Below are 12400 nucleotides of genomic sequence, written 5' to 3'. Positions count from 1 at the left end.
AAATAAATGTGGTGTCCTGCCCACACTGAGGTATTTGATTTGACTTTTAGAGTCAAGCTGAAGAGATTAACTTCTCAAAGTAGCAAATCAATCCCCAAAGGGCAGGCGGTGTGGTCGTTTTTATTTTGGGGAACATGTTGATGAAACAGCCCGGGAGTCACTCATGTTGATTAGTCCCAGATCTGGTTTAATAGAGAGAAGCAGGTGGGGTGGTTTTTAAGATCCTTACCCCTTTCTTCAGAGGAGGATTGTTTGAGCAGTACAAGTCAGTAAATGTTTACTGAGCACTGGTCTGAGAAGCCATACCTGCCATGGAGAAAATAAGGATCAACGAGGGGTAGTCCATGCGCACAGCAAGCCAACAACTGGGGTCATTCGGCAGCAGGTAGCTTTTTGATTGTCGGTATTTGCCGGTGAGGCACCATCTAGGCTTGGGATTGCAGCAGTGAAGAAGCACAGTGTGTGTCCTCAGAGCATATATTCTAGTGATGAGAGAGATGGGCCTGGAGCTGACGGCCTTGGTATAAATGCACCATAATGGACGGCTATCAGACAGAGCGACTGCTCTGTGTTGACCTCTGTCTGCATGGAAATCAGCTCTGATATGTCAGCCTCGTGCTGGGGCGCAGATGACAGGGTGAGACCTTGCGGTGGCAATGAAAAGGAAAAACTCAAGTCCAATCCTGGGTCCTATTCGCTAGCAGTGAGTCCGTTGGGCAGATAGCCCCCAAAGCTAGAAAATGAGAAGAAATCGACTGACAGATTGGCAGATGGAAGGCATTGTTACCAGGAGAATCTTACTGAAATTTGGTCCTAGCCCACTGCCGTATATCTAAGTCGCTCACTTCTTGGGGCGCCTGGGTGTTTCGGTCGGTGAAGTGTCTGACTTCGGCTCAGGTCGTGATCTCGAGGTTTGTGAGTTCGAGCCTTGCGTCGGGCTCTGTGATGTCAGGCTCGGAGCCTGGAACCTGCTTGGGATTCTGTGTCTCCCCCCTCGCGCTGCCCCTCCCCCCCCCCCGCTCACGCTACGTCTGTCTCTTTCTCAAAAACAAATAAACATTAAAAAAAATTGCAGTTGCTCACTTCTTAGACTCAGAGTAAGGGAACAACAACAACAACAACAACAACAAAAATAGAAGGGGATTTTTAACAACCAGCCCTCATCAAGATATGTGGCAGGCCTTCCAGTTCCTAGACAAGGAGAAGGGACTTAACACATCACCAGAATGAGTAGGAATTTACTCGAAGCTGTACCTCAAAAAATTGTAGATTGGTGCCTTGGATTTGAAGTAAGCCTTGAGGGTCCCCACCTGATACCTCTGCTTCAAAGATCGTATCACATTCTTCACATCAGGACTGTCACTGTTGTACCTTCCTCTGGCCCAGAAGCTGAGAAGAACAAAGCAGTGTGAGGAACTGAGGAAATCCCCCTGCTGCAGCCAGCGAGGGAGCTGGGGGGTGTGCAGGCCCAGCGAGAGCGTGTGTGGGGCCCTCCCTCCTGCACTTCTTTGCCGAGAGCCTCCCTTCTAACAGGGACCCCTCTGTTGTTGTGGCTGAGAGTCTCTACTTGAGAAGCATAGTTTCCCAGTGATGCCACCGGATTCCTGATGTGTGACACCCCAGGGCAGCATGGTGAAGGACGCCGTTGACTGCCTTGGGGGCCCCAGACAGGGACACCATTGTGAGTCACATTGAGTCTGTGAACTCCCCCTTCCCATGACTGGTACTATTCTTAGCACCATCCTCTGCTCCCTGGGACAGAGGTCACTGGGAGCACCTTCGAGTTGGGTGGGTGGATGGGGCTGGGCCCGGGGTGAGAGGAGGTGCAAGATGGGGCAGAGCTATGCTAAGCAATACAGAAATGTCCTGTGGGAGATGTGTCTCTGGGAGCGCTGGCCTCCTTGCAGCATTTCAACCATTGTGGGGCCTCAGCAGTTCCCCAGGGCCTAGATGTGGATGCTCTTGGCAGGGGGCCACCATGCATTCCAGCCCTAGAGCTGCCTCCCGGAGGTGTGCTTCCCTCAGGTGGCCCTGCTGTGCCTGCCCAGATCTGAAATGAAGGTGACACGTGGTTGTGGAAGCAAGCTCCTGTGTTAAGTCTGGCCTCTGGTTCCGGCCAGGGAACGAACCCCCCCCCCCCGCCCCCCCGAGACCAGAATGCTTGCCCTGACCAGGCGTTTCTAGCCGGAAGAATAATTCCACGTCCTTCCTCTTTATGGCTCCCCGAAACCAAAGGGCACTTTGGGAATCAGCAAACAGGAGGAACCTTGCGGGGGGTGGGTGGGTGGGGTCTCCTGGATTCCTTTCGTTTGGTACCACGTGCGAGCCTTCCGAAGGGGGAAACAGCCACTCCAGGAAAGCCACGGCAAGAAGGCTGTGTGTGCCTATCAGTGCTGGGTGGGCTTATACGATCTTTCTCCCAGAGTCGGGGGAAGGAGGCTTGAGCTGACATCACCCTGTCTTGACTTCCTTGCTGTGACGTCCCCCAGAGACATTTCTCCTCATTCGAGTGTCTGTGCTGTTGTTAGACATCTGGTTTACCTCTTTACGCTCCCTTCCTCCCTTTAGTGTAAAGACAAAAGAGAAGTTTGAGAGCCCCTCCCCTATGACCTGGGCTCCGCGTTCCTAAATGTGTCAGTTTTGTATTCCTTGTGAACAGAGGAAAATTCACAATGAGCAAAAGAGGAGACCCGCGGATAAGAATATACCCTGCTCACCACCCAACCCGGCCGTTATATGCAGACGGGGGTCAAATGCACACAGAGAAAGAGCTGGAGCAGGCATATAGAACCCGCGCCTCTGACATTTCAATTCGGGAAATGGCCCTGCCAGGAAAAACAGCAATAATAATTCTGTCTGACGTCCCTGCCTCTGAACTGGTTCCGCCGACATGACTTAAACTCCCCCTTTGCACTTTCTGGCTGCCCCATCTCAAGGGCAAGGGACTGTGATATGTTCTCTGGGACCTGGAACAGGCTAGCAGCTCCCTGCCAATGACTAGGACTTGCCTGAGTAGAAGTAACCTGGTATGTCCTTCCTTTCCCTTCCTCAGCTTGGTGTGACTGGCCCTTCACTCCCCAAAGGGATGTTAAGATGAGCAGTGTGAAAGAGGTTTGGAGGCAACCGAGGGAGGGAGGGATAGCGAAGTAACATTAGCCTAATAGTTACCGGGAGGGGGACTGACTCACTGGGCTGGAAATACCACCTGTGGAGGTGAACACCAAGGTCACCAATGGTCAGATCGTCTGGAGAACCACTGGCCGTCCAGTGTCTTGTGTCTGCCGTGAGAGGTGAGGAAGACATATATATATATATATATTTTTAAAAGCTATGTTATCATGTGGTCACCTCAACCAGCCAGGCTGATTAGATGCCAGCCTCTGGGTTGTTTTGTCTAATGGCAAAGCAGTACCGAGGCAAAGGGGTTTGGAGTGCCAGACTGCCTGGGTTCCACTCACGGCCATTTTACTTCTGAATGGCCTTGGACAAGGCCAGTGGACACAAGCCGCACAGTGTAGCAGTTTTCCCTGTCGTAAAAATGGTAAAAGCAAATTTGGTAATAGTATCTACTCCCTGGAGTGATTGTAAGGAATAAATGAGATCAGCATAAAGCAGCAAACGTAGTATCGTGCACAGTAGGTGTGCAACAGCTTAACAGCTCTCACTTGTAGTTTTTTCTGTCCAGGGTCTCGAAGCAACTCCTGTCTCTGTCTTGTGTCCACATTGTATGGGTCTGGCCCAGGAGAGGGCTGCAGACTCCAGGGCTCATTTGCCTAGCTTTGGAGTAGTTGACTTTTCCTTTGTTATGTCTCTCTTCAAAATAAGAGGAAGACAGTGGTGTCCTGTTGGGTATGGAGCCATTCTGCACCTCTTCCAGAAATCTGTTCTTTTGCAAGGATTCTGAAGTTCTTCACTGCCAGAAATTCCATAGCATTTCTTAACAGAGGTTTGTTCACTTAATGCCTGTCCACCAGGATGGCTTCTCAACAGATTCCTCATATAATGTCACATCTCAGCCCATGAGCCCAGGCAGGCAGTGGTAGCCAGTAACTTGAACTCCCCTCCCAAGAAAGTTGCAAATGTGTCTGAGTTGCATCCGAAATGGTGTTTTAACAGCACAGGGAAACAGGAGAGGCTAAGGCTTTACCAGTGTCACACTCTGGGATGTTTCTTTGAACGTCCGGTTATTTTGTAGGGCCCACTGAGTCATTGTATTCTAGAACCGGCATAAGGTGTTACTTGCAGGATGGTTTTGAAGAGCTCCAGGTGCATTCTTGGAAGGATAAGGCAGAGCTGTTCCATCTTCCATATTTAGCTTGGGTTGTGCTGAGGACACTGAGACTCGCCCCCCGCAGGCCGTTACTGGGGTGGGGGGGGTGGCCTTTTCTTTGGTTGCTTAATAACAGTCCATGCCAGTTGCTGTCGCCCTGGTACTTGGAGTGAGTCTGCAGGCCAGGGCGTTAGACCCCGCACCACCATTTTCTCACTGCGCCCTGGAGCAAAGTCACATCGCTTTCTTGAGCATTTTTCTTTCTCTGCCTTAATAGGATGGAAATAGTAAGACCTGTTGTGCCTCGCCTATAGAGAGAGCCAGGGGACGGAGTTTAGGAGTAAGCAAAATGATGCGTGTGAACATACCTTGTAGAAGTATAAGGCATAACAAGAGATCACCCTTCTAGATCATAAAGAGCGTTGCCTTTTTTGACAGAGAGAACCTAAAGCTTGTTTTCTATTGAATCTCACTTTACTTTGGATCAGATGAATCTGAAGCTCAGATTAAGGATGAGGGCCTTAGCAAGTCAAGTTTTTCTGTATGAGTTAGAGTGTCCCTGGCTTCCTTCATCTGCACAGACTGGGTCTTTCCTAGCCCTGCTCTGCCAGATGGCTTCTAAGATGGTGTTGTGAGTGTAGACATATAACAAGCAGCAGGGACAATTGAACCCATATCTGTTTCTCTGGCTACACCCATAAATTAGATAGGAATCACTGGCAGCATTGTCATATCTGAATAGAAAGTGATCTTAAAAGGAAATCTATTAGCAGAAGTCCTTTAGCGTAAGATAAATTGAGTATCAGAGTATGCCTTGGCTTTTGATAGAACTAAGATCTTGGCAGTGTTGATGGCTAAGATAAGAGGGGTGTGTGTGTGTGTGTGTGTGTGTGTGTGTGTGTTAAGTTAGAGTATACTATGGGGCACCTGGGTAGCTCAGTCGGTTAAGCGTCCGACTTCAGCTCAGGTCATGATCTCACAACTCATGAGTTCGAGCCCTGTGTCAGGCTCTGTGCTGACAGCTCGGAGCCTGGAGCCCCCTTCGGATTCTGTGTCTCCCTCCTTGTCTGCCCCTCCCCCGCTCATGCTGTCTCTCTCTCTCTCTCTCTCTCTCTCTCTCTCTCTCTCTCTCCCCCCTTCAAAAATAAATAAACATTAAAAAAAATTTAAGTTAGAATATAGTGAACCCATGAGGAATTTCTGAGACAGTCCTCACCTCACCTGTGAGGATTTCGTGGGTGGCAGGTTAATCACTTACAAAGTAATGATGTTCTCTTTTCTTAGTTTGGGTGCCTGCCAGTGGCCTGGAGGAACAGGATGGTGGTGGAGAATATTATGACCTTATGACTAAAGAATATCTAACTTCTGTGTCCTTGTTAGATGGCCCCAGGGTAGCAATCCTTGTCACTTACAAATCAGGGGCCAAGAACTCTCAGATACAGAGAAGTGTTTATGAGCTCTGACTTCAGATTAGAACTGGCAAAGATATTCCTTAGTTAATATCCTTATTACGAATTAAGGCAAAAATAATGACTTGGTTCTTGAAGGCAGAGAAGATTGTGCTGCCTGAGGATATCTCAGAGGACAGATCCAGTATTTTCTTTCTAGAGTTTGTGTAGCAACAAAAATGGACTGACCTTTAAGCCAATCAAGATGAGATTGATAAGACCATGGTATACTATGTGTGGTTTTTTGTGTTTGTTTGTTTGTTTGTTTTTGATAGAAAGTTTTTCACCTTTCAATCCATTTGAACTCTTAGCACCTCCTCCAACACTTGTGCTGTATGTTGCCTCCATTCTCTCTAGGCTGGATGGACTGGAGAGGAGGCAAGAGGGACACGTAAAATGGGATTCATTGCTGGCAGTGCTGAGCATCTGGTGTAATGATTCACAATGCCTTGTGTTTCCAGGCAGTGGACCAATCCAGCTGTGGCAGTTTCTTCTGGAATTACTCACTGATAAATCCTGTCAGTCTTTTATCAGCTGGACCGGAGATGGCTGGGAATTCAAGCTTTCTGATCCAGATGAGGTATGAAGGAATCGACTTGTGAGGACTCCTGTTGAGGGGGCGGAAGGTGAACTCTGGAAAGTGGTTATGTGGGCCTGCGTGACCTGTCCTAGGATTCCAGTCCCACCTCTGCCCCTGGGTACTTCGTGACCTCGGTCAGGCCAGTTACGTAGCCTGCCTGAGCCTTAGTGGTATCATTTGGAAAATAGAGAAAATACCCACAATGCCCACTTGCTTTCCAGGACTCACAGATACGATGCGCAAGGGGTGCCTGGCACATAGCAGGCCCTTCATAAATATGTCTTAGCATGTGTTCTGGCCCTGTGGCTCTGTGAATCTGGAAGGGGTCGGACAATTCAAGAGGTGTTCGAGGATTACTACAGTTCATTCATTCCATTCATTATTTTATTCGACAAGTGCATATTGAGTGCTTGCTCTGGGCCCACATCAAGAGAGAATCAAAGATGCTGAAGAAGAGAGACGATAGCTGTGTCCCGGCAGACATGAGACATGGTGCCCCGGTAGATAATGGTGCCCCAGTACAGGAAAAAGGCTTCCTGTGGATGAAAAGCAGGTGTCCTCTGGATGAAAGGCAGCTTAGTTCTGCTCCAGTCGCTCACGTTAAATTTCACGCTTTCAAAGCAAGGATACTCTGCCAGTAACATAAGGAAAGGAGAGTCTCTAGTGTTGTTGGTCTTTTCTTCCTTTCAGTATCAGGTAACTCTATCACATAGAGATACAGGGTCGGTTGATTTTCATTAATTTAAAGAATCAACTTGATCACCATTGTTGCCCAGCTCTTGAAAGTGGGAATTTAGAAGAGACGGGTCAGAGAAAAAGATCTTCGGTGCGCGGGAATCTCCATCGGTCCTACTCGAACGTCATGGGTCCCCATGAGTACATATGGAGGCATATAAACACGTCTCTTTGGAATATCCTGTAGGTGTTCACCCCTTTCTCGCCCTTTAATTTCAGGTGGCCAGGAGATGGGGAAAAAGGAAAAACAAACCTAAGATGAATTACGAGAAACTGAGCCGCGGCCTCCGCTACTATTATGACAAAAACATCATCCACAAGACGGCGGGTAAACGCTATGTGTACCGCTTCGTGTGTGATTTGCAGAGCCTCCTCGGGTACACGCCCGAGGAACTCCACGCCATGCTGGACGTCAAGCCCGATGCCGACGAGTGACGGACACCAAAGGGGTCGGGGCACCTCTGCTGAGACATTTCGAAGAACAACCACATCGGTCGGACTCTTAATTTTTAATTGTTATTCTATTTTTAATTTTCCAGAACTCACTTTTTTACATTCAGGGGTGGGCGCTAAGTGGGCTGCAGCTATAATCAATTGTGCGCAGTTGGAAAAGGACGGCCAGGACTTGAGGGGTGGGGGGGGACAAGAAATTCTTGAGCAAATTTTCAGGACAGAGAGAAGGGTCTTCTTAAGAAGCTTGAAGAATCTGGCTTAAGGGAGGAGACTAATGTGTCCCATTACTTTTAAAACTCATCCGTGAAAACAATGCGTCTCGAGTGGTGGACCTATTAGCAAAAGAAGTTGACACGTCAGGAGTCATGAGACCCATGAGAGACAATTTATTTCCTTTTGTTTTTAGGTCTGGGAGGGCAAAAAAGAGGGAGGTGGGATAAAACATTTTGTTTGGGGGATGCACTAAAAACCAAGGACTATTTACCTTTTACTCTACTTTCAAAACAAAGATAGACTTCAGTGGGGAGGGGCCAAAACTGTTTTTGTGTTAAAATTTTATTTTATTAAATTTTGTGCCAGTATTTTTTTTCTTAAAAAATCGTCTTAAGCTCTAAGGTGGTCTCAGTATTGCGGTTTCATGCAAGTTTGTTTTTATTTGCCGACTGAGGATTCTGTCACAGTGAAAGGAAACTGTTTATATAGACCCCACTGGAAACGCAAAGTGCTGTCACTCAGATCGGGGATCCCAAATTCATGTGACTTCTATATGAAGGAAAAAAAAAAACAATGCTGATTTGGGTACAAGAGACCTGTGCATGTGAATTTCATCTGTATTTTAAAAACTGATCACACCCCTCTACTTACTTGTCATTAGTGGATTCTCGGGGTTTGGGCTTAACGTTGAGTTAAGAAGCATTAAGTCTTTGAACTGAATGTATTTTGCCGCCCTGGTTTTGGACCCCAGTAAATGTAGGAGCACTGTTGAAATCATAGAATGGATATCGAAGGAGGAGGACTGACTTGGTTCTTAATGGGTTCTATACCTGTAACATACAGAACTTGGAAGAAAAGCTCTGTGCACGGGCATTACCCCTCAGGTCTTAAGAAGTAAGTCCTGAATGCATGTCATTGCAAACCCTACACTTCCTCCTTTATGTCTGATTTTCCCGGCATCCCATACTTACTGCTTACCCGTCCCCCCATCCCCCCCCATGACTCAGTAGAGAGAAATGTACAGCTTTCCAACTGGTGAGTGAAAGAGGAATGGCAGACGTGACGTGAGTTGAAGAGTGTCAGACAAAGCCATTTAGATGTACTGAGTTTGGGGAACATTGGAGACTAGGGTTGCATAGGAGTAAAAATGTGGCTTGGCCATCTTTGAGAGAAGTACAAGGCTTTCCTTTGAAGAGTTTGAGCTAGTTGAGTCAGACGTCAGGTGAGGCTGTGCATGCAGAGTGAACAGTGCAGACACTAGGAGAGCCCTGTGCTTGGATCAGGGTTAAGTGAAGGGTAATCACTGCAGAAGAGAGAAACGACTTGAAGGCAGAGGAAACATAAGAAAAGGAGCTTGGAAAAATAAGGTGGTCTGTGAGATTCGAATATGCTATACTAAAAACTATAGTTTTTAGCTCCTCCAAAGTTTAACAAGAAACTTAATCACCTGGGGCAGTGGTGAAGGGTGGTCTGAAAAATGTGTGGATTTTTTAGGGGGGCGGGAAACCAGCATCTAACCAGTGAGGAAAAGTGCCTAATACAGTTGAACCCCGGCCCCCCACCATAGATGCCTGATTTAAAATTTTTTTTAAGTGTTTATTTATTTTTGAGAAAGATAGAGACAGAGTGCAAGTGGGGGAGGGGCGGGGGGGGGGAGACACACATACACACACACACACACACACACACACACACACACACAGAATCTGTAGAGGCTCCAGGCTCTGAGCTGTCAGCACAGAGCCCAACGTGAGGCTCAAACTCACCAACGGCAAGATCATGACCTGAGCCGGAGTCGGATGCTTAGCCGACTGAGCCACCCAGGCGTCCCATAGATACCTGATTTAAAAGGATGATGACAGAGAGGTAGCTCTCGCGGACCAGTGGGCAAGGCGAAGAAACATTTTAGGTGGGTTTCTCAGGGGCTAGCCCTTCTTGGGATCTGGCTGAGAAACTGGAAGTACTAACTACCTGCTGGCTTATCTTCGAGAACGTGGATTGTTTACTCCCAGGTCCTCTTACAGACCCTGAATGATCAGGAACTTAGCTCTGTGATTCATGAGTTTCCTCATACTGATAAATCAGAGCATCCACTTGGAAAGCAAAAGCAGAATTGGCCCAGCTGTGTATTTTGATCTTCTTCCGGATGCAGGTGCCTTAATGAAGCTCTCGAAATATTTTAGGAGCTGCTCAGGGAGTATTAGGCGGAACTGTCAGACTACATTGTTTTCTCTTAGATCATGTGATCTTTCTTGGGCACTGGCAAAGGTGTGTGTGTGTGTGTGTGTGCATGTATATGTGTGTGTGTGTGTGCTTGCAGACATGCAAAACTACAGCTGAGATAATACCTGAGTTTTTCAGTTAAGTCTTTCCACATTTCAGTAATGAACAGGCAAGAGTAGAACCAAGGCGGGACATCGGTCACTGCTTGCTGTTCGCAACCAGGCATAACATCACTTTCTCCGTGCATCAACTTTTCCTGTTAAATTTGTGCTGAAAACTCCCCTTGTGTGAGTGTGTCTAAGTCCTGCAATCATTCCATAGCAGATAAGAGATAAGAAAGTGCCTCCTTAATGCTCCTCAGCCCGCTTGTTTGCTAAGATGCCTTTCTCTCGAGGTCGGCCGTTTTCAGTATTTGTAGATAGTGTGCTAGTTAAGACAGCTTTGTCGATCTGGCCAGATGCTTTTTCTCCTTCTGTCCAGAGGCCAGAGACCATCCCAGGAAGAGTGGTGGGTGGTTTATACACTGGAAATGTAGCAGAATTGTTGCATTTATGCTTTTTAAAAACACATTAACTTCAGAGGAAGGATGGGCAAATCTGGTTTAGCTGGTGAAACCCTTATTTTCCTGGAGATGCCATAACCCATGTTGGTTTTGGCTGTAGGGTTCAGGGTCACTTTTGTTTCCTTCTCCATGCAGGGGAGGGACTTCCCTACACAGAGCCCTGGTTTTGTGGCTTTGGGGATCAGAGGTAGCATTCAAAGATCAGATATGCTTTTCCTCACTTTGGAGATGAACACTCTGGGTTTTAAAGCATTAACCTGCCTAATCTTCGTGGTGAAAATTATACCTTCTCTGTTCTAGTCATGCTGTGCATGCTGCTTTCTGTTGGGGTCTATATAAATGTGTTGAATTCATATCTACATTCCAAAGAAATTTCAAGGAACCATAAATATATGTATACATATACATATATAAAGTATATATATTAAAATGAAATTATCTCTATCAGGAATACTGCCTCATTTATTGAACTTTTTTTAAGAATACTTTTTTTTTAAGCTGAGAAGTATAGGGGTGAAAAAGATGTTATATTGTGTTTGACTATTTTCCAACTTGTATTTTCATATAATTTATATTTTTTAAAAGCTGAAAATTTAAAAGCAAGATGAAAAAAGGAAAAGCAGGTGCTTTTTAAAAATCAGAACTGAGGTAGCTTAGAGATGTAGCGATGTAAGTGTCTATGTGTTTTTTTTTTTTTTAAAAAATGCAAAAAAAATTTCTTACGGGGGAGTTTTTTTGTTTGTTTATTTTAGTAGCTGATGCTGGCACATCATTTTGCTGGAGAGTTTTTTATATACTGTAGCCTGATTTCATATTGTATTTTAAACTGTGTGAGATTAAAAACAAAGAAATTCATTCATAACAATGTGGGTTTGGCTCGATTCTTTCCTGTCTGGTGCATGTGTGAAAGCGGGACAGACTCACCAACCAGAGACAAGCACAGGAAGAAATCAATGCAGTTCAGTCTCGCTGATCTCACTATCTCAGGACCAGTTCAGCTAAAGATTTCCTAATAAACTTACAATGAGAGAATACAGGGAAGTATAAAGTAAGGCCCCAATTATTGACTATAATATGGTGTCATCCTAGCTGGATGTCCGTGGCCTTTCACAACGCATTTTGCTCATGTCTGAAGGAACTAAGAGCCACGTGAAACAAGTTTTAAATGACCCAACAGATAAACATTTGATTTCAACTGGATAAAGTTCCTGATATTAACACAGAAAGATGGGGCACCCAGGTGGCTCAGTCGGTTAAGCATCCGACTCTTGATTTCAACTCAGGTCACGATCTCACAGTTCGTGAGTTCAAGCCACACATTGGGCTCGGCACTAACAGTGCAAGGCCTGCTTGGGATTCCCTCTCTCCCTCTCTCTGCCCCTCCCCTTTTTTAATAAGTAAAAAAACAAAAAAAGTTGAACATCTTGGTGCTTTGGACATGAACAGTGTTCTGGTTTCTTCTGAAACTAATTTTGCTCTGTGCAAATTTGGACCCATCACATTCACTTCCATGGCCCCAACTCTTTCATTGGGACTGAAAACTGAGAATGATGATAATCTGTCAGAACCCCCAGCAGCCCATGCCATAAATAAAATCATATTTGTAAGTGCTTTGGGGACGAGTGCTTGGGAACACATCCTGCGTGGAACTCCTCTCTTGTTGTTGAAACTGTAGAAGGTGGATGTTTTTAATTAACACCAGCATTTGCAACACGAATCCCAAGTCACAGCTGGAAAGAGAATTTTTGCTGAATTGTTCACAAAGAGAGCTCTGTTTCTGGAAAATCTATTTCTTCAGGCCTGGAGCTTGAGGTTTGCTGAGTGCATGCTGAACGCTGACTGTGTGGTCTAGTGGTTAGAGCGCTGGACTGGCCACGAGGGGGGCTCTGGGTCCTACACCTCAGACAAGCCACCAC

The 12400-nt window shown here is 46.3% G+C and overlaps 1 protein-coding gene across 7 annotated transcripts in view; it reads left to right on the top strand.

Moving 5' to 3' along the window:
* ETS1 (ETS proto-oncogene 1, transcription factor) overlaps nt 1–11346 on the top strand; it is a 131936-nt gene extending 120590 nt beyond the window's left edge. For all 7 annotated transcript variants that reach the window (XM_043579799.1, XM_043579793.1, XM_043579794.1 and 4 more), the window contains 2 exons: nt 6180–6298; nt 7253–11346. In XM_043579799.1, coding sequence (XP_043435734.1) covers nt 6180–6298; nt 7253–7468 — 335 coding nt within the window. In that variant the 3' untranslated portion in view covers nt 7469–11346. The remainder of the gene's footprint in view (nt 1–6179; nt 6299–7252) is intronic.
* The last annotated feature ends 1054 nt before the right edge of the window (nt 11347–12400 follow it).

The sequence above is a fragment of the Prionailurus bengalensis genome, chromosome D1 (assembly GCF_016509475.1).
Source record: "Prionailurus bengalensis isolate Pbe53 chromosome D1, Fcat_Pben_1.1_paternal_pri, whole genome shotgun sequence".
Lineage (NCBI taxonomy): Eukaryota > Metazoa > Chordata > Mammalia > Carnivora > Felidae > Prionailurus > Prionailurus bengalensis.
This window is presented reverse-complemented; position numbering and strand designations above follow the sequence as displayed.